This window comes from Alosa sapidissima, chromosome 11 (assembly GCF_018492685.1).
Source record: "Alosa sapidissima isolate fAloSap1 chromosome 11, fAloSap1.pri, whole genome shotgun sequence".
In the NCBI taxonomy this organism is placed as follows: Eukaryota; Metazoa; Chordata; class Actinopteri; order Clupeiformes; family Clupeidae; genus Alosa; species Alosa sapidissima.
The window spans coordinates 18382110-18405138 of record NC_055967.1 but is presented as its reverse complement, the minus strand read 5'-3'; the positions used below and the strand labels follow the sequence as shown (position 1 = coordinate 18405138).

General features: G+C 44.3%; 1 protein-coding gene across 1 annotated transcript in view; it reads right to left on the bottom strand.

Annotated features, from left to right (window-relative positions):
- ano3 (anoctamin 3) overlaps positions 1 to 19502 on the bottom strand; it is a 65000-nt gene extending 45498 nt beyond the window's left edge. The window contains exon 1 of the mRNA XM_042110343.1: positions 19155 to 19502. Coding sequence (XP_041966277.1) covers positions 19155 to 19200 — 46 coding nt within the window. The 5' untranslated portion in view covers positions 19201 to 19502. The remainder of the gene's footprint in view (positions 1 to 19154) is intronic.
- Positions 19503 to 23029: the final 3527 nt, after the last annotated feature.

The window sequence follows — 23029 nt, the reverse complement described above, 5'->3', positions numbered from 1 at the left end:
AGGAGGTGAGGGAAGAGGGAGAAAGAAGCATGGGCAAGAAGGAAATAGAGGGGAAGAGGGAAGGATGAACAGAGAGAGAAAACAGAGAACAGAGAGGGAAGGATCATCAGAGAGATACATGTTTACTAATACTACACAGTATGATAATATTGTTATGGTTATAGTAATTATAGACCCATTATAAAACTATTACACAGTACAACTGACACAATATTCAGAATCCTTTAATTTCAGCAGTGTAATAGATTTGTAAAATATGGGTTGAAAACAACATCAGTCACACTCTAGGCAGTGTATGTGTGGGATCTGTGATGAACACAACATCAGTCACACTCTAGGCAGTGTATGTGTGTGGTCTTTGATGAACACAACATCAGTCACACTCTAGGCAGTGTATGTGTGGGATCTGTGATGAACACAACATCAGTCACACCCTAGCCAGTGTATGTGTGAGGTCTGTGATGAACACAACATCAGTCACACTCTAGGCAGTGTACTGTATGTGTAGGGTCCGTGATGAACCCAACATCAGTCACACTCTAGGCAGTGTATGTGTGGGGTCTTTGATGAACACAACATCAGTCACACTCTAGGCAGTGTATGTGTGTGGTATTTGATGAACACAACATCAGTCACACTCTAGGCAGTGTATGTGTGGGATCTGTGATGAACACAACATCAGTCACACCCTAGCCAGTGTATGTGTGAGGTCTGTGATGAACACAACATCAGTCACACTCTAGGCAGTGTATGTGTGGGGTCTTTGATGAACACAACATCAGTCACACTCTAGGCAGTGTATGTGTGGGGTCTTTGATGAACACAACATCAGTCACACTCTAGGCAGTGTATGTGTGGGGTCTTTGATGAACACAACATCAGTCATACTCTAGGCAGTGTATGTGTGGGATCTGTGATGAACACAACATCAGTCACACTCTAGGCTGTGTATGTGTGTGGTCCGTGATGAACACAACATCAGTGACACTCTAGGCAGTGTATGTGTGGGGTCTTTGATGAACACAACATCAGTCACACTCTAGGCTGTGTATGTGTGTGGTCCGTGATGAACACAACATCAGTGACACTCTAGGCAGTGTATGTGTGGGGTCTTTGATGAACACAACATCAGTCACACTCTAGGCAGGGGTCTGTGATGAAAAACAGTATCAGGAAAGAATCTACCTTAGTCACCAATAAACAGTAAACTGACACCAGTTGGATCAAAAACACCTCCCGCAAGAGTAAGAGAGAGATAAACAAAACTTTACATATTTCACACACACACACACACACACACACACACACACACACACACACACACACACACACACACAAATGAGCGCTTGTGTTCTCCCATTTGGCTGAGGCTTTCTCAGTACACACACACACACACACACACACACACACACACACACACACACACACACACACACACACACAAATGAGCGCTTGTGTTCTCCCATTTGGCTGAGGCTCTCTAAGTATCAGACGGATAACAAGCAGGACGCTAAAGACAACCAAAGCAACACGGATATTCTCTCACAAACACCTCAAATCCTACACTGCTGAAACAGATGCAGAAAAATCTCAAATGACAAGACCCCAACAATTCATTATAATTCTCTACACAGCAGTTTCCTTTAAAATAAAAAAAGAAATAAGAGTATTTGTCCTTGTAATAACCTTTCTGCCCATAATATGTATGATGTATAGTGTATACAGTATAAACAGTAGGGATGGATGGGTATAAAATAATCCAGTCGTCAACATTCCTCCTGAGTCAATCTGTGTCTGCTTGAGCCAAAGCTTGCCAGCACAGTGTGTTCACAAGAGATAATTCAGTGTGTTTCCTCTGAGCGAAACTGTTTACATAGTGCTAAACACACACACACACATACACACACGCACACGCACACGCACACACACGCACACACACGCACACACAGAGTACCAGAACCCTGCCTCTAACCCACAAGAGTACTTCAAACTCAGTGGGTCATGAGATTTTCCTCCTAGCACTGAAGGCATAAAAAAGTAAGTAGACAAAAATGAATAAAGAAGGAGAGAAAGATAGAGTGAGAGACAGGGGGAGAGAAAGAGAAAATGGGAGCTGGAACCCCACAGTCCCAGAGGGAGTTTCTAATCACTCCTCTTCTCTCTACTCTGCAGTCTGAGACACTGTGCTGCAGCTACACACTCACTGCTGAAGACACGTCACACACACACACACACACACACACACACGACACACACACACACGACACACACACAACACACACACATACACAGACACACACACACACACACGCACGCACGCGCACACACGCGCACACACAAACATACAGACACCCACACATACACGCCTGCATACACACACCCACATACATACGCACTCGCACACACGCACCACTGCAATCACACTAGAAATGCTCTCCCACAACAATAACTATGTCCCATCAATGCAGGAAAAGATATCACAGGCAGGCTAGGCCAGGCGTTCCGTTCGCGGCGTGTATGCTGCAACAATTAGCTTCCACTATAATCAGTGGAACTGGCTACACAACACGTGAGAGCGGCACGTACATTCGAACAAATTAGGCCAGTCTTTTAAAACTGTTTTTACACCCTGCGACACACACACACATACATGTACACACACACACATACATACATACACACACACACACATACACAAATTAGACCAGTCTTTTAAAACTGTTTTTACACCCTGCAAACTGAAGGCTTCAATTGTGTACCCGCTGTAGCCCGGCTGTTAGGTATCTGCATTCCCTCTTGCAGCCTTTAGTTATCTTTCAGGTGATGTTCTTTGTGTGCTTTGAACACCACCACCACAACTGTCATAGTCAAATAGAGTCGTGATTGAGCTGATAAATGATCTATAAGCTATAGATCGTACCATCCAAGGTTGGCTTGGACTGTACGATCTATAGCTTATAGATCATTCACTACGGTGCACAACGTCCAACAAGCCAAACACTACAGTGGCTAATGTCCAACAAGCTAAACACTACGGTGGATAATGTCCAACAAGCCAAAGACTACGGTGGTTAATGTCCAACAAGCCAAACAATACAGTGGCTAATGTCCAACAACCCAAACACTACGGTGGCTAATGTAATGTCCATCAAGCCAAAGACTACGGTGGCTAATGTCCAACAAGCCAAACACTACGGTGGCTAATGTAATGTCCATCAAGCCAAACACTAAGGTGGCTAATGTCAAACAAGCCAAACAATACAGTGGCTAATGTCCAACAAGCCAGACGAATGCAGCTGTGTAAGCATAACTTAAGAACCCTGTACTGCAGCCAAGGAGGCCATCGTAGGTGACCCAGACGCTGTGTCCAGACTGCCTGCCCTAGTCCTCAACACTCACGCACACACACAGACACATATATACACACACAAACAAACAAACACACACACACACACACACACACACACACACACACAATTACAGAGAGTCCCTGCCATAGTCCTCAACTGTACAACTCAAGTTACACACCGCCTTTGCCAGGTGCTCTCTATTGTCTCACTAGTCTACTGTTACAGAGCCGAGGACTATACATATCCAGCCGTCTATATCATTATCTACTCTACTCTACTCTACTCTACTCTACTCTACTCTACTCTACTCTACTCTACTCTACTCTACTCTACTCTACTCTACTCTACTCTACTCTACTCTACTCTACTCTACTCTACTCTACTCTACTCTACTCTACTCTACTCTACTATAGGGGCAGTCATGGCCTACTGGTTAGCGCTTCGGACTTGTAACTGGAGGGTTGCCGGTTCGAACCCCGACCAGTACTGTTTGTCACTGTTTCCCGAGTGCCGCTGTAGCAGGCAGCTCACTGCCTCCGCCTCGGGATTAGTGTGTGCTTCACCTCACTGTGTGTTCACTGTGTGCTGAGTGTGTTTCAGTAATTCATGAATTAAATTAAGGGATAAAAGCGGAGACCAAATTTCCCTCACAGGATCAAAAGAGTATATATTCATACTTATACTATACTATACTATACTCTGTTGACAAGATGGGGAAGAGGCAGGCGAAATTGACTGAATAATTTACCACACACAGCATAGCAGACCAGCACTAAACAACCACTTCCCTGCCTGAACAACACCCAAACAATCCCTTTTCCCACACACACCCAGCATGAGGCCCGTAATGTGCATACACATAAAACAGTATGTCTTCTTTGGGACACAACAAAACACGTGATGTGCCTGCAGCAGGGTCAAAACAGTGGCGGCACATTATAAGCCACATGCCGTATCACGAGACTGAGAGCAGTGAGGTCTTCGGCTCTCTAGTCTGCAGATACTCAAGCATGCAAACAATGAGGCCATTTGGGACCACTGTGTACTTCATTAAAGGAATTATCCGGAGTAAAATGCACTTTAGATCAATTTACGGATGATTGGGAGTACATACGTTGAGTTGACATCAAAATAATGCATTTTACTCCGAATAATTCCTTTAAGCAGGTCTTCTGCTGAGATGTCCAGATATCAAGATCGTATCCTGCACTGTGGACCAGTGGCTAAAACAATGATGTTTGGGTCCATGGAATGTTATCTTATCGCACTCCACATGAAGCAATAGAGCTCTTGGACTTGGACTGAAACTAGATTACTAAACAGACTAAACTAATGGAGTGTTTCAGGGTCTGCGATAGAGAAATCAAGAGTGGCTGGCCGCGTTCCTCAGTCAGTACCATGGACAGCAATCACTGCAGTAGGCACCAGACAGCCTCGAAGAAAACTGGAGAGAGACAGGGAGAAAGGGTCAGACAGTCTCAGAGTGAGCAAAAATGAACAGGAAAGGGAAAGAGAGAGAGAGGAGAGAGGGAGTGACAGTTTGAGCAGCATTCTGTGACGATTAATGGGTCAAGCAGAATAAATGCTGAATAAAGACCCAGCAGTGAAAAGCAGTGCCACTGTGCTTATTTCTGAGTGTATCATGACCCGCACTGGCTGTAACCTGTTTCACCTATACCAACTGTGTGTGTGTCTGTGTGTGTGTCTGTGTGTGTGTGTGTGGAGTAAAATAAACAGTGTTCTTATTTCTGTCTGACCTTTGGCTTCTGTCTATAACACTTTGGCTTTACCCTATTTGGTTAAGAACATGCATGTATTTGTGTGTGTGTGTGTGTGTGTGTGAGTGAGAGAGAGAGAGAGAGAGCAAGCGAGAAAGAGGAAACAGAGAGAGAGAGAAAGAGAAAGAGAGAGAGAGAGAGAGAGAGAGAGAGAGTATGTGTGTGTGTGTGTGTGTGTGTGTGTGTGTGTGTGTCTATGTCTGTGTTTGTGAGTTCACACATGCATGTGATTGTTACACTGCTACCCACCTTCACAGCACATGCCCTGTGATTTAGATGAGTCCAGCAGAGAAGCTCCTTATTCCCACAGGTCTGGAGAGCTTACTTACTGACCCCACAGAGCTCCAGGGGGAGCCAGGATGAAGCTGAGTCCCGTGGGCTCACCGTGAGCCGAGAGGACCTTACAGTACATGGAGAGGTCAGAGAATCCCTTTCTCCCTCTGACCAGTGGGAATAAGGAGCTTCTTTGAAGACTACATCTTTCTTTCCTGGTGGACTAGGGAGAGGCAGGAGTCTGCTTCATGAAGTAGAAATGTCACGTTGTTCCTGCCTGTCTTGTCTACACGTCCCTTTCATCCTCTAGCCAGTGGGCAGCATTGTCATTTCAAAACATACTTCTTGTATAAGTCCAAATAAGTAAATAAATAAATAAATAAGTCTAAATAAGTAAATAAATAAATCAGGCGATGAAGCCCACATCTGAAGAGCAATCTAGTTTTTAATCTGCCAGCAGCATGGATCTGGCTCAGACCTGTTTATCAGGGGACGTTAATCCTGAGTGTGCGTGCATGCATCTGTGAGTGTGTGTCTGTGTGTGTGTGTACGTCTGTGTGTGTGTGTGTGTGTGTGTGTGTGTGTGTGTGTGTGTGTGTGTGTGTGAAAGAGAGAGAGAGAGAGAGAGAGAGAGAGAGAGATGGTGCATATGTGTGCTTAAATAAGTGTGTGTATGTATATGTGTGTGTCTATGTGTGTGTGCATACATAAATATGTGTGTTTATATAGGCTGTGTGTGTGTGTGTGTGTGTGTGTGAAAGAGAGAGAGAGAGAGATGGTGCATATGTGTGCTTAAATAAGTGTGTGTATGTATATGTGTGTGTCTATGTGTGTGTGCATACATAAATATGTGTGTTTATATAGGCTGTGTGTGTGTGTGTGTGTGTGTGTGTGTGTGTGTGTGTGTGTGTGTGTGTGTGTGTGTGTGTGTTGTGTGTGTGTTGTGCTCCAAGGTATACTCAGGTTCTGCTATTATATATTAAAGCTATTGTATATTACACCAGAGAGTAAGTGTAATTGAGAAAGACTGTTTAATAAAGCAGTGGCAGACTAAAGCATACGGGTGTAAATCAGAGCTGATGTTTGGATGAGACCGAGACAATCTTCAGCTAAAATAGAGCTCCCGTTTGGCTGAAACAGAGTACTTCTTTATCTTTGGACATCTGAGGGCTTCGCTCCTGGTAATGTTATGCGATGAATTAGAGGATAACAATCAAACACAGAGCCCACATGGCCCCCCCAATCTACATTGGCCAACACCTTTATCAGTCAACACTAAATCTGGAAGACAGCCAGTCTGCAGCACCAGTGGATGTACCTGCCTCAGGGCATGACTGACAGACACTACTGAGAGGCTAAACACAGAGCACTGGGACACATAACACTGGGACGCAAAACACTGAGGTGCAGACGGAACCAAACACACCAGACTGGGGCAATATGGGGAAGAAGATGTGCAAAAGCTACCCACTTGAGGCAATGAGAAAAGCTCAGACTGGGATGGGATACGGCTTTGTAAAGAACCATACACACTTCACACAAACTGCAAAAGCATGTATACTGCCAAGCACACTGCCAAGGCATGCGGTAAATGCTGGCTAAAAACAAAAGGTGAAAGGCATATAGGATTCTGACTGTCCCACTGAATTGCATTATGCACACTCAATTCTCACTGGTATCTGCTAGACAACAAGTACCAAAACATGATTAGCTCATAGATTTCACATGTAAAATACATTTTATACAACCCCAACCCCATCTTGCCTGTTCATAATTCTGGGAAATTTTTGAATTGTGTGCATGTGTGTGTGTACGTGTTTATGTTTGTGTGTGTGTGTGTGTGTGCGTGCATGTGCTTGTGGGTGTGCCTGTGTGTGTGCATGTGCATGCATGCGTACATATGTCTACTGTGTGTGTACAGTATGTGTCATACGTATGATTACTGTGAATGTATGTGTGTGTGTGTGAATATCTGTTTATGCACGTGTGCATATGGAATGGGTTAACATGACCCCTGGAGGCAAACATACGCAACAAATTGGTCATCCTAGGCCCTACGGTTCTCAAGATATTCACAGAAAACTCTGTTGGTGTACAGTCACTAAATGTACACATAAATTAATTTATTGTATGGCCCCCATGAACGAAAGTCCAACTTGGCATGCATTCGGAGGGTGTCATAATGATCCTACACTTTCAATTTCGTGCAGTTTTGACCATGTCAGCCAGAGATATTGTGATTACAACACCTAATTTTTTGCTTTTTAATTTTTAACTAGGTGGCGCTATACATGAAATGAGTGGTTATGGAATGGGTAGATCAACATACAAAAAAAGGTGGTCCTCCTAAACCCTACGGTTCTCGAGATATTCACAGAAAACTGTGTCTGCCCTACCCTCCTTTCGGGGGTCTAGTCCAGCGGGGGGGCTACAGATCAAAACGAAAAACGATGGTTCCATGCTATCCATGTAGGGCTACATGCCCACCAAGTTTGGAAAAAAAGGAGAAAAAATAAATAAATAAATAAATAAAAATCTGACTAAACCTATATGACCGCCGCTTCGCTGCACGGCGGTCATAATAAGGACATGCCAGACGGCAGCGTCATCTTGAGCACACAACCTGCACACCTAATGTAACCTTGGGCATGGAGGGTGGGCTGGCTAGTGCAAGGAGGCTAGCATCTCCCACCTGGCACACTTCATGAGGTGTCGCGAGGGGGTGGTGCCAGCAACTTACTTGAATTTCCCCTGGGGATCAATAAAGTATCTATCTATCTATCTATATTACATTACATTACATTACATTTAGCAGACATTTCTTGACCAAAGTGACTTACATATGTCAGCTATATTACAAGGGATCACATTGTCCCCGGAGCAACTTGGGGTTAAGTGCCTTGCTCACTTCTATATACTATCTGCCCTCCATTCTATTAACATACACAGTATTCACACATCTAATAGGGACCATAATCACACACACACACACACACCATAATCACACACACACACACACACACACACACACACACACACACACACAAACACACACACAGCCTTAATGTAACTGGCTGGCCAAACAGTGGGGGTTTGATGTGTCTCTGTCCTCATATGGCATCAGTAATACCCGGTGCTCCCTGCCCTCCCTGTGTCACTCGGGATGAAGGCGTAGAAAATGTAATGAAATTCCGGATTAAGGATTGTGAGGTCATCCCTCAGCTCAGGGGGAGAAGTAGGGAATGGTGCCAGATCGGCAGGCGCTTTGTTATCAAAGGGAATAAATCAAATCAGAATAGATTACTAAGAAATGGCAGGTCACAAGAAGAAGATATGGGAAGGAAGGAAGTTCATCTCAAGTTTACAGCTAATGGTGCATATGTGTGGATACACAGTAAACTGTGTGTGCATGTGTGAACATGTAGAAAGTGTATGTGTGTGTGTGTGTGTGTGTGTGTGTGTGTGTGTGTGCTGTAGGCTATATGGGAGTGTGTTTTGTGCATGTGTGTGCAACTGCAATAGCAGGTGTGTGAGTGTGAGTGAGAGTATGAGTGTGTTTGCCATACACCAGGTATTGCATGTGCTTGTGCACTGTAGGCTATAAATCTGCATGTGGGTGGCTGAGTGTGTGCGTGTGTGTGTGAGAGAGAGAGTGTGTGTGTATATATCATTTTCTTGGCACCATCAACTGCTATCAAAAGACATTCAAATCATTTTCAGCTGTTTGAGGCATTAACAGAGAACATGCATTATGCTGCACTGCTAGTCCACGTTTATGCTAATTTCACATCCAAGAGAAACCATATTCATATGTCCATATTCAGATCCTGAATTGTTCATTTAAAATGAATACTGCATGTCTTGGTATGACAGGACATTCTAATCCCAAACAAATCTAGCCCTTCACTGATGGTGCATGACACCATATAACATCATTCAATATATCAAATAGAGAAGACATTGTAGTGTATTCCTTCTGTATTGTGTTCATAGTCTATTACTATTTGCACTGAAACTTTGAATGCTGTACCTCATTTGTAAGACACTCTGGATAAAAGCATCAGCTAAATATACATGTAGTGATAAATTCCCCAAGTTCTTTAACAGACCATATTTCAGTGTTTTCATTATTACTAACAGTATTGTGTTGTGCTATTTTGTTCTAAACTCCCTCATGCAGTGTACACACAAGCTGAAGCAGAAAATCACATCAGTAGTAGTGCTGCTGCTGCTGCTGCTGCCTGCAGGTGAAACTGATATCCTTGGTGTTGTCCTACCAGTTGGTACACTGGAGATTATTCCAGCTGTGATGTGAGAGGTAAAACAATGAAAATCAAAACAATGCCACACATAAAGCAATTGTTTGGTTCATCACATAAATCTTATTATTTCGAGATGTGAATGATTTTGGGTCAAAAATACCAAAGAAAGAAAACAATTCAGGCCAAGTGCATGGGTTTTGGCACCCAAAATAGAACAGCCATTAATAAATAACTTTAAAGAGTAGAGTGGGTGTGACCTTACAGCGGTGTGTTCATGCTTGTTTGGGCCGTGACCATGACACGACTGTTTTAATGGAAGTGCAGACTTTTAAGCAGCAGCAGCAGTCAAAGCAGCAGGTTCTAGGCCAGTGCAAAGTGCATCTGTGTGTGTGTGTGTGTGTGTGTGTGTGTGTGTGTGTGTCTGTAGCCTGTAGCTTGTGTCCGTGTCTATTTCTAGCTCCACTCCCAAGAAGGCCAGCCTCACTGCGGGCGATTCTGTCTGTCTTTGGCTGCACCAGACAGCTGGGTTTGTTAGTGGAGGTCGCACTGATGAGAAACGAGAAGAGAGAGGAGGAGGAGGAGGTAAGGAGAGGAGAGATGATGAAAGGAGAGGAGGGGAGGAGATGGGAGGTGGAGGGGAGAGGAAGAGGAGAGAAAGGAGACAAGAGAGAGGAGAGGAGATGAGAGGAGGAGTAGAGTAGAGGAGAGGAGGAGATGGGAAGAGAAGAGGAGGAGAGGAGAAGAGAGAGGAAACACGAAAGAGGAGAAGAGAAAAAAATGGAGACAGAGTGGGACAGGAAGAGAAAATAGAAGGACAGAGGAGTTGGAGAAGAGAAGAAGAGAGGTGAGGAGATGAAAGGTGGAAAGGAGAGAAGACAGAGGAGAGGAGAGGTGAGGAGAAAGAGGAGATGTAACGAGAGGAGAGGAGAGGACAGGTGAGGAGATATGATGTAACAAAAGGAGAGGAAAGGAGAGGAGAAAGAGGAGATGTAACGAAAAGAGAGGTACAGAGAGAAGCGGATGGAGAAGAAGAAAGCGAGAGAATGAGAGAGAAGAGTAGAGGAGAGGGAGGAGAGGAAGAATGAGAGAGAGAAGAGTAGAGCAGAGGGAGGAGAGGATGGCTGAGAAATACAGGTCAGTGGGCTTCTTCAGATCCTGCTGCCACTCTTTCACTGCAATCTCTCCATTATTCATCATTACAATCCTCACTGAGCCAACTGCCACCAGCGCACAGAGAGAGAGAGAGAGAGAGAGAGAGAGAGAGAGAGAGAAACAGGGACAGAGAGAGAGAGACACATACACACATACACACGCACACACGCACACACACACACACACACACACACACACACACACACACTTTGTATGTCCATTTGCACTCCTCTAGGTAAAGAAAGTTAATAGGCGGCAGTCTGAGCTCAGACTTCCACTACCCAGAGGCAGCGTCACAGAAAGGGATGCCATGAGTTGGGTACAGATGGAGACTAATAGAAGGGAGAGAGAGAGAGGGAGACAGAGAGAGAGAGAGAGAGAGAGAGAGAGAGAGAGTGAGAGTGGGCTATGGAGGATGAGTTTTATTGTCTGACAGAGTGGAGCAAACACAAAAGCATTAGAGAAACCTACTTCCGAAGAACAGAGCACATTTGAGTTTTTTAAGAGGACAATTGAGTTTTTGAAAATAAACAAAAAAAAAAAATCCAAATCAAACCGGGTGAAACTGGGTGAATACCAGAACACATCCGTACACCACGCCTCACAGTATCTGCCCTCCTGCCACACGTAGTATAAGCCGGGGATCACAATAGCCAGCGGCAAGCGGCAGGTTTCCTATTGTTCTCTATGGTTCAGCAGCGGAGCGGTGGCACCGCTGGCGTAACGCTAGCGTTGAACAAGCTGAGCGCTGAACTTGGTCCAACTTTCAAAGCGCAACGCGAGTGAATTCAATTGACAAACCGTTTGTGTTGCTTACAGTAGGAACGAGACAAAACTTATTATGGTCTGAGCATTGCGTTACATTTGCCGCTGCCGCTGGCTGGTGTGATCCCCGCCTAAAACATCAGGCCCTCATTTAGATGGCGGCCACACACAAGTGCACTGGTGTGAGGGAATAGTGAGCTAACCCGTCAGTGTTTGTGTCGAGGGTCTCCCTAATGCTATTACATTTGCAAATATATTTTGTTTAGTTATTACTGTAGACTTTGCTCTTTGACTGTAATTTAAATTGGGGCCTTGACGTGTTTGTGTCTCTTTCTATGTGTTCTGTTTAGTTCTATAGAGTCCATCATACACAGTACTGCTGGCAACAGGAACTGTGTGATGGATGGGCACGGTACAGAGCCTCTGGACATCCCACTGTCACTTGCCTGTGTGCCTGTGTGTGTGTGTGTGAGAGAGAGAGAGAGAGAGAGAGAGAGAGAGAGAGAGAGAGAGAGAGAGAGAGAGAGAGTGAGTATGTGTGTGTATAAATATGGATTTCTACAATTAACCTTAATTAACACCATTAGTGGTTTTGCCTGGTGTTTTATCCATAGACGCGTAACACCTCATGCTGTAATTTGAAGAAAAATCCAACATAAAATACGATATGGGAACAGCCGAAAAAGATGTTTGAAAATGGCAGGAACCAACCATGAACTGAATAATACTAAATAATAATCAGGCCTGGAGCGGTCGGTGATGGCATAAAGAGATTACTTGTCATCAGCCTTGGGCTCTAGTCAGCCCTTCCCTCCCCGTCCCATCAAGTGGGCCTAGCTGTCATTATCTCTCTGGAGTGGGCAGTGCTAGCGACCTTCTGGCAGCTGTTTCTGACAGATGGTAGTTTTATGACACTTGACTGGCTACATTATTACACAATCCTGGATGCTGATGCTCTATTGCATCATGGCAAATGGAGTTGTAAGCTCGCTGTCTCCGTCACACTCTTCCTAACGCCACTGTCTGTCTCTTTCTCTCACACACACAGTGTTTGTCCAAATTTTTATGAAGAGAGCATGTTTTGGCCGCTTGGGTGTGCGAGAGAGAGACAGACTGAGAAAGAGTGTGCCACCATGTTGAATCAGATCTCTTCGTTTCCATTTTGTCTTGAACATATTTCCCTTGTGATCATGAATGCTTAATAATTATGAATCCAAACTAACCTAAACATTTCTATTTGATGCTCCTCTTCCTTGGCTCTCCAACCCTTTTACCACTCCTTTTAGCGGAGCGCACATTCTTCCAGCAAACTTTTTTATTTTATACATTCATTTGGCTGATGCTTTTATCCAAGGCGTCCTACAGATGTCCATTATTACAGGGCCTGTCTCCTCTGAGGAACTTGGGGTTAAGTGCCACCCTCAAGGGCACAACGGTGGCTGCCAAGAAAACAAGCCCCCCATTTGTCTTGCTACTGCATGCCAGCCTGACTCCTGAGCCCACTACACTACCACACTACACTATCCGGCCCCACTACACTATCAGGCCCCACTACACTACCACTGCCAGACTACACTATCAGGCCCAACTACACTACCACTGCCCCACTACCACTGCCCCACTAGACTATCAGGCCCCACTACACTACCACTGCCCCACTACACTATCAGGCCCCACTACCACACTACCACTGCCCCACTACACTACCACTGCCCCACTACACTATCAGGCCCCACTACACTACCACTGCCCCACTACACTATCAGGCCCCACTACCACACTACCACTGCCCCACTACACTACCACTGCCCCACTACACTATCAGGCCCCACTACACTACCACTGCCCCACTACACTATCAGGCCCCACTACCACACTACCACTGCCCCACTACACTATCAGGCCCCACTACACTACCACTGCCCCACTTCCTCTCCTCTTCTGTCATCTCTCTCTCTCCTCCTCCCATCTCACCACTTCTGTCTCTGTCTCCATCCATCTTCTGTCTTCTCTGTTTCATCCTCCCCTCTGTCCCTTCCCCTCTGTATTCTACGAAGCCCACAACGAGCAGGAAGGTACAGTGTGGTATCCATTCCATTAAATGTCTGGGAGCACCCTTTCTACAAGCAAATTGAGAATGTGGCTCAGATCCGTAATAAACAGTGTGTGAACAAGGAGTTATTTTGTGTAAATAATTGTGGGTAGGTTTTCAGCTGAAACAGCTCTCAGTGTGTGCTTCACCTCACTGTGTGTTCACTGTGTGCTGAGTGTGTTTCACTAATTCACGGATTGGGATGAATGCAGAGACCAAATTTCCCTCACAGGATCAAAATATATACTATACTATACTATACTATACTATTTCACGACTTGACTACTGCAACGCCCTCCTGACAGGTCTCCCAGCCTGCGCAGTGAAACCCCTTCAGATGATCCAGAACGCGGCGGCGCGCCTGGTCTACAACCAACCCAAAAGGGCACATGTTACCACGCTGCTCATCCAGCTACACTGGCTAACTATGGCGGCCCGCATCAAATTCAAGGCTCTAACGCTTTCCTACAAAGTAGTCTCTGGTTCTGCTGCCACCTACTTGAATGCCCTCATAGCACCACTTACAACAAGTCTTGCTTGCTTGCTGATCCTAGCAGGACCTAGACCTAGCTGTCTTGAACTGACACTCAACTGTTTAAAAACAGCACTCACTGATGCACTTATTCTTACTGTACTTTACCGTTTTTAAATTGTCCTAAAATTGTTGAGAGAATTGCTTTAAAACTTAACTGTTACCATGTTGTTAGTCGCTTTGGTTACAAATGCGTCAGCCAAATGTAATGTAATGTAATGACACCATTAAAGCTAGTGTTTTATCCACAGATGCATAATACATACTGTACATCAAACAGTAATTTGAACAGAAACATAAAATGCCATATGGGCAGCTGAAAACGATACTTTGGCAGGAACCAAACATGACACACACACACACACACATACAATCCTGTGCTTCTAAACTGGGCAACGTCTCCTCAGTAAGGTGTCAGACTGATCCGTAGCGAGCATGTGTTACTCAGCTGGGTCCTGCATGACAGTAGGAGCCAACAGAACTACTAGTTCAGATTAAAGTACCAGGAAGGTGATCTGACAGCAGGACCCATAAAGCTAACAACTCATATAGCTAGCAAAACTAGCAAACTAGTGCAGATTCATCGAAACATTATGTAGTCAGATGACATGAAATCAGACAAAAATCACAGCATCTATTCTGCATTCAATAGATGGGGCTTAGCGATAGGTCAATTGATCAGATATTGAGGTGAAACTAGGTGTGTATGTGAATGCATTATGATCTATGTTATGATCATGTATGTAAACTTCTGGGGGTCTGTATGAAACCTGTAATATACACAGTTGTTTTCTTTTCATATTCTGTCCAATGTACACCTTTAATGTCATCAAGTCAGCTGATGCTGTGTGTGTGTGTAGCCAGCTTGATTATGTAACAGGGCAGGTGGCTGGGACACTGTTGAGGGGTGTTGTGCAACCAGTGGACCGCTTAGGATAATGCCAAAAAATCCAGACTTTTTTTTCTCTTCCTCCTACACACACACCCACACAGACACGCAGACAAACACACACACACACACACACACATACACACACACAGACACACACACAGTCCTCTACTGTTACAGTTCAGTTCTAAAAATATTCTTAGAGATAATGTCCTACAATTCCAAATATCAGTTTGGTTGCAGAAAGAAAAGAGGCCCAGTGCCATTTTAAACTCGATGGCAGCCTGTTCTGCTTCAGTGACCACAAAGACCATCAGAACAGACACCTCCACACCATGGACCTGAACCATTTTAGGAACTACTGTGTAGTATGGAAACATAACCACACTGTTTCTAAGCAGTCACTGTTTCTTTTTCTCCATCAGAGACTGTGAACATTATGTAAATCAGACTGCAGTGAGGAGGTCCATGTACCAAAGCCCAATTCCATTATCGTTGTTGTCTTTAATTTTTTTAAGTTTGTTTCATTTTTAAATGGATGATCAGCACTGCACCACCACAGTAGATTTGTCTGGCCAGCTGTCATTGTTGCAATAAACTCTCTCCCCGTCTCTCTCTGAATCTCACTTTCTAAAATAGATAGCTCTGTGTCCTGTCATCGTTTTTTACTGATAGTTTTTTTTGTGCGTCTGGGTCTGTCAGGTTGGCCCAGTTTGCCTGATCTCATCAAACCTCCAGCACGGTTGCTCATCTGAAGCTTGTTTTGGGACATGCCGCGATCAGTCACTCTCAGCCATTCAAGTGTTTGTTTGTTCAACCTGGGACGTTCAGTGCAAAAACAAACTTCACTCAAAGTGGTGAAAAATCACCTGGTAAGGATAGGGCTGCAAAAGTGTGTCTTGATCTGTCTTGAAGAACTAAAAGTGTCTCTGGTCCATGTGGTGTATCTTTGTACACCTAAAATTGGCCTTTTTCTGGGATAGCTTAATCAGTCCAAACACCAAGAGCAAGGACCTTCATTTTGAATGACAATCTTGACATGTAAACATGTCAGGTCCTTCATCAAGACTTCAAGGATCAATAGACCACATGAATCATTCACAAACCAATGTCAACAGAACATCAATTTGATCACACTTTAGAAATACTCACTTGCGCACCAGCTTGGCAGACTAGTGTTTTATACCTACAATTCATATAATCAAATAACCATCATTAGGTCTTAGCTGGCCAAAACAGGCTGATGACATGCTATAGATATCACCAGAAGGTCATTCTGAGGTTGCAGAGATGGCATAAGATCATTGTGCCACCCTCACACTGCCTGCACACTGCCTCCACAACAAGCTCATGGTTCAAATGTGCCTTCCAAGTGGTGGAGGTGGTGGTGGTGGGCGGGTTATCTATATCGGGTCAGCCTCTAGACCTCATCTGCCCCGGGCCGGGTCCAGTTCTGTCTGGGAAGTTCCAGGGGGTAACTGATAGCGGATAGCAGTGTACAGTATTTCCACTAGATCTCCACAGCATGTCTGAATTAGAGATCCTTGGTGACAACTCTCACAAAACACCACACTGTAAACAAGACTGTCCTGCTCTGTGATTGGCTGAAGTTTGCTAACTTCTGTAGCTCGGGTGTCTGTGGGGGTTTTTGAAGTGGATTTTATGCAGTAAAGTATCACTACAGTTCTGCACCATTAATCCAACTGATAGCAGTATGTTTGAATTAGGGGTCCCTGGTGATAGCAACATCACAACACACTCTTTATTCTGCACTGCTCTATGACACCACCAGGTAAAAGGTAAGGAGGGAAGATAACATGTGGTGTCTCTACTCAACAGTAACAAGACAAATAGCAGACATCTCACAAGAGGGTTCTGTACTGAAAACAGTTGTCTGCACTTTAACATGAGCAGAGTTTCTCCTTACAGAAATAACAATATGCATGTGAACGTTTGGATCCAAAAATTATGAATTTTTGCATTTTGCTGCAATTCACCAAACCTTTCACTAATTCCAAACCTATCACTAATATGTCTCTGCATCATGTCACGACTCAACTTTGCATTTCACCGCAGTCCTTCAGAGCATGCACACTCAGAGAATGGCCTCTTCATCGCGAGTTCCTTGAGTTCCTGTCATAGATCTCTCTCTCTCTCTCTCTCTTTCTCTCTCTCATCCTGAGAGCTTCACAGCATGCAGCTCTGGGTGACAAGCATTCCTAGCATAAATAATTAACCACAGGCCATTAGAGGTGCAGACTGCTCCTGCTGCGTCCACCTAAAAAACAAAACACCGCCTCTTCCCCTCACAGATCGATGTCAGCCCGCCGGCCAGCCAGCCCCAAAGTCCCAAGAAGAAGTAGTGACGCACCCATATAAATAATAGCCTGCCCTGACACATGCTCATAGCACCACTACGAGTACACAAACCGTCTACAGATCAATAAGGGACAGAGCACAGGCACCAGTGGCGGCCAACAAAACCATTACATGAGTGACTAGCAAGTACTGAGAGCTTCCTGAACACTTTTTTTATTAATGTCATGCTGAACACACACACACACACACACACATTGATCAAACAAGCAGTGTAGCGGTGGCACTACCCTGGACACCGTGGCGATTCCACTGCATTCTGGGCTGAAAGAGACCGATAAACACACATGGTTCTGTCTCTGCCACTAGGGTTCCTGAGTGTCTCAGTCTGGTGTTTTTCAACTTGAACTCTCTTAACAGGGATTCCCTGTGTTTTTTTTTGTGACTGCTTAGGGTCCTCAAACAAAAGTGGATTGATTCAATTGATTTCTCTCAAGTACCTCCTTCATATTGATTCAGTATATGCCAAAGCCAAAAATTCGTAGCAATCTCACTGATCACCGCAAGCCTCAAGCATTGGTTTCTGTAAAACCAATGAAACATATGGACTTCATGCTGGGCCAACCAATGATGGTCTGAGATTATCTCTAGCAATCTTACAGGCACCATAGAGTACAGTCCCCCTGGGTGAGGAACCCCTTGCTTAAAACCTCTCTTTTAAAACTAATGAAATGCATGTTGTCTGTGTCCATACTGGGCCAACTGATGCCGATGCAATTGTGCCTGCTGTTTACACAGTGTTAAGTGTTCTCTGCCCTGCTGAGATGTAGGCATACATAGCATCAGAAGAAGACTCTACAAAGTGTTGGAGTGAGACAGTGTTTTTTTACGGGCAGTGCCATAACAGACTGATGGGGCTGCTCATCTTCCCTGTGTGGTCTTTTCCTGTTTCCATCCTACATCTCATCCCTCCATTCCTAACTGAATTACTTCCAGCAGTCAAGTGCTGCCCTTTTAACAAAATGGCCTGATGTGCAGACAGCAAAGTGTTTTTCCTACAGATATTCCCCCAAAACCATCAGCTCACATTTCTTAACATCTTTGAATTACAATTGACTTTGACTTACAACAGCATGAAGCTCACACTGATGAAAACAAATACAGGAAACTGTGGAACAGGTCTTGACATATAGCATTTAAGTTACATGCTAAGCAAGCACACGTAAGTTAATATTTCCATTAATAACCTAGACTTCCAGTGTGTAGGCCCTAGAATAGATCCATCTTTGAATGTTTCCTCAACTTACAGACCGCAGTGTGATTAAAGCGTCAAAAAAGCACGACTCATAGAGCAAGCGTGAAAAGTGGATAGCAGAGTTGAATGATTTGTTGAATGATTTGTTGAAATAACTCTAACCAAGCCTTTAAACACAAAACAAAAACATAGCAATACCTTTTCAGAGACGTCTTATCTAGGCGTTTACATTGTAGAACAAATATGATGTATGTAGCCTATGTCAGCAGTGGTCCCATACTCTTACACTGTAGCTCAGACTATCTGTGGGAATTCTGATTTCTCTGCGCCATAAGTTTAATTGTTTTGTCTTTTTAAGACACTAAAATCTATTTTGTGTGGTGAAAATACCGAAAGCCAAACTCTACTTCAACACAGCATCCGAGCACCACGAAGAGCGCAAGACAGGCGCATGAGCGCGCGCACACACACGCAGACTGTAAACACCGACCTTTTTGCTGTTTGAAGGACTGAATGGATCCCGAGTGGTGCACCATGGTGGCGTGTATGATTCCTCCCTCCCAATACAGAAATTCGGCGGTCTACCACAGCGCTAGGGCAGCTGCGATCATGGAAGGGGACGTCGCGAGTGCGTTGGTATCCCTGCTGCTCCCTCACATTGCCGCGCGGTCTAGGGAGCGATGCGCAAACCCAACACCTGTCTAAGCCGCTAGAGCTCCTCCATCCAGGGTTGTCGTCATGGCAACTCGCTGTAATGGATTTCCGCGTGCGTAAAACACCCTTCACTCCGAGGCATGAGAAGGTTTCTGTTCCACGCCGATGTCACCAGCCACCTCAAATGGAGTAAGACAAGGGATTTATGGCGAGATGAGCGGGTGATTACGTCACACGGCAGGATTCGCTATAGCCGGGACATCCCGTTCGTTTTTGTTATATTGTTAATAGATTAAAACCTAGCCCATGGCCGGATACAGAGTGGCCGGATACAGAGTGGCCTGACCTCGCCTATACAATGGACAAACTCACCCCCAAAACATACTTTCAATTATAGCCTAGTAGTCTATTGCACCATGCAACTTTTCAAAGTATAAAATGGCTCAACAAATCAACCATCTCACATGCTCTAAAAGAAAATAATGAAGACCTTGGTTGCAAGTGCTTGGGGTGACTTTATGAATCACACGCAGTTTATAAATCGCACTACAACTAAATGCAGTTCAGTCATCAAAAATAGCAGTTGATTTCTGGTGCATTAATGCATTAGGCCTACAGACAAAACCTATCTTACTGGGTATAATACTGTAATTTTTAAAACCTTGCTGGCAGTGGCAGCCCAGGTGTGTTGTGCACACACACACACACACACACACACAGGTTAACCAATGAGTTAGTGTTAGAATTAGTGTGTGCTTCACCTCAATGTTTGCTGCTGAGTGTGTTTCACTAATTCACAGATTGGGATAAATGCAGAGACCAAATTTCCCTCACGGGATCAAAAGAGTATATAAACTTATACTGATCACAGAGGTCAAATTCACAACACCAAGCCTCTGGTTCACCTGCAGGGAATCAGCTATGCAGTTCCCAGCAGAAATAGGCTTTGACAGAGGCATCAGTGCCAAGCTTGAACAAAAAAACTCCACAGAATCAATAGCCATTAACTTGTGCTGACACCTTTGCACCTTATAACCAACACAAAGCACAGGAGGCTGAATTTCATGTGAACAGCATGAGAGAAAGAGGCCAGGTGAAAGAGAGAATGAGAGAGAGAGAGCATAATATGGAAGGAGAGAAAGACAGACAGAGAGGTATGAAAGAGAGGGGGATGCAGGGATCACAGATGATTTGTATAAACAAACTACTCCAAATAGTTTTAGTATTAATCATCTTGTAAATGTAGACAAGGCTTCCAGAATTTATCATGCTGACAACTGGTGTGTGTGTGTGTGTGCTTGCACGAGAGATAGAGAAAGAGAGAGATAGCTAGAGAGATATATATAGCTAGAGAGAGAAAGAGAGAGATAGCTAGAGAAAGATAGAGAGAAGTGTATATGCATGAGAGAGAGAAAGAGAGAGATAGCTAGAGAGAGAGAAGTGTATGCGAATGAGAGAGAGAGAAAGAAGAGATAGAGAAGTGTATGTGCATGAGAGAGAGAGAGATAGCTAGAGAGAGAGAGAGAGTGATAAAGAGAGGGGGAAGGCTCTGCAGTGGTCCTGATACCAGCAGGTGAAATTGAAAGCGTCTGAATCATAACAGTGATTGGTGCTGACGACCTAGCAGCCAATAAATAACCCAACGCAGCCTGCAAGGTCATCCAGCTTCCTCCAATGTCAAAAGACACGGCATACACACTCTCTCACACACAAACGCACACATCTCCCCTATATTCCGCAGCACATTAGCTTAAATCATCTGCCCACACATAACAGATGACCATCCAAGCAGGGGACGCAGCCACCATGAAGTGATCGAGGGAGTGTGAGAGAGGAAGAGTGAACAGGCTGTGGGGCGTGTGTGTGTGTGACCAAGAGTGAGAGTGTGTGTGTGTGTGAGATTGCCAAAGAGATTATGTGTGCCACAGAGAAAGTGTGTGGTGTGTGTGTGTTTTTATATGTGTGTATGTCTGAGAGCGAAAGAGAGAGAGAGAGAGAGAGAGAGAGAGAGAGAGAGTGAAGGTGTGTGAAGACACCATATGACTCACTTTGACCAGAATGAGTGTGTTGTTGAGGAGGGAGTGTGTGGCCGTAACAGAGTGACACTAACCCCACAGCATCATCTCACTCACTAGATCGGTGTAATCTCATCAGTTCTCCTCATGGCCATGTTTGGTGACGCCATCTCTGTACGAGGATATGTGTGTGTGATATTCCTCACTGCTCCACACACTCTTCTCTGAGGGAGTCTTAGACATAAATACCATCTGTTTCCCACTAGCACAGCAGGCCTCTCTCTCTCTTGCTCACTCACTCTCTCCCTCCCTATCTCTTGCTCCCTTTCTCTTTCTCTCTCATTCTCTCCCTCACTCTGTTTTTCTCTTCATTGCCACCCATTCTCAGTCTTACTTCCTCTTTCTCTCCCTCCCTGATTCCTACCCACCGATCTCTTCTGCAGCAGTTGTGGGAAAACTCGTACTGGGCATCTTCAGACGCCCTGGACGCATGTGGTCTCTCTCTGAGCTGAAGTGATGTCAGAGGCAGAGCAGAGTGGACGTTAAAAGGTGTGCCACTCCTGCTTAATTTTTCATCGCTTTTGTTTACTTGCATGTGTTCGTAAAGATGTAGGTCAGGTGACACTGCTGCAGTGTGTATGGGCAGCAAAGGCGACTGCTGCCACCTTGTGGTGAAATGAGAAAAGCACACCCTCCTCCTTTTTCTTTATGTCATTCATTCATTCATGTCATATGATGTGGGGGCAAACCAGCAGTCCTTTAGTGCTTGTAAATAATACAAGATGGGTTTTTATTTTTCAGATAAATGTTATCTGATCAAATATATTTTACTCAAGAAAATCTGAATAGACATTTTTGTTAATTTGGTGCAAACTGTATGACTGTAGAAAAAAAAAAACATTACAACGATGATATAAGATGGAAGTGTCAACACTAATTGCATAGCTGCACTGTGTGAATAAGGCAGACAACAGTAACAGAAACCAGGTAAGTGCCACCTTAAAGGCCAGCACCTGTTATATCAAACTCCCCAAATATCTACATCACCACAACTACCAAGCTGCCTTTACAGTAAAATACACTGTCTTTGTATTCCCCATGTGATCAAAAAACCCAAGCATGCCAGTTGCGTAACCCGCAAACATGAAATGCAGGGTTAATGAAACGTAAAAATAATTACCAACTGAATTAAGGCATCAAAGCATGCACCGGCACTGTTTGTTAGCCCTAAGGAAATATAAGATAATAAACCTTCCTTTTTTCGCTTATTCTTATATGTGATCACATTTCCAAATGTGACTCTAAAAGGCTAGGAAAAGCAGAGGTACACCAAAAAGAATCCCCTTTGGGTCATATTTACTTCACCTTTTTAAAGTTTGTCTTCTCAAACTAATCTTTTCACATCAACGGCACTGTTTGTTAGCCCCAAAGAAATTTAAGAGAATAAACATTCCTTTTTCACTTATTCTTGTATGTGATCACTATAATTGGCTAATAACAAATGCTGCACATAAACTACATCATACAGTTTAAATTGCACACATTTGAGATCTCATTTGATTTCACAGAGACACAACATAATGGAAAACAAATCTCTCTCTCTCTCTTAGAAAAACAAACCCAGCTTCTCTTCTCCCTCCCTATATTCTCCAGAGTTATTTTATAGGTATTGTATGCATACCTTTTGAACTAAGTG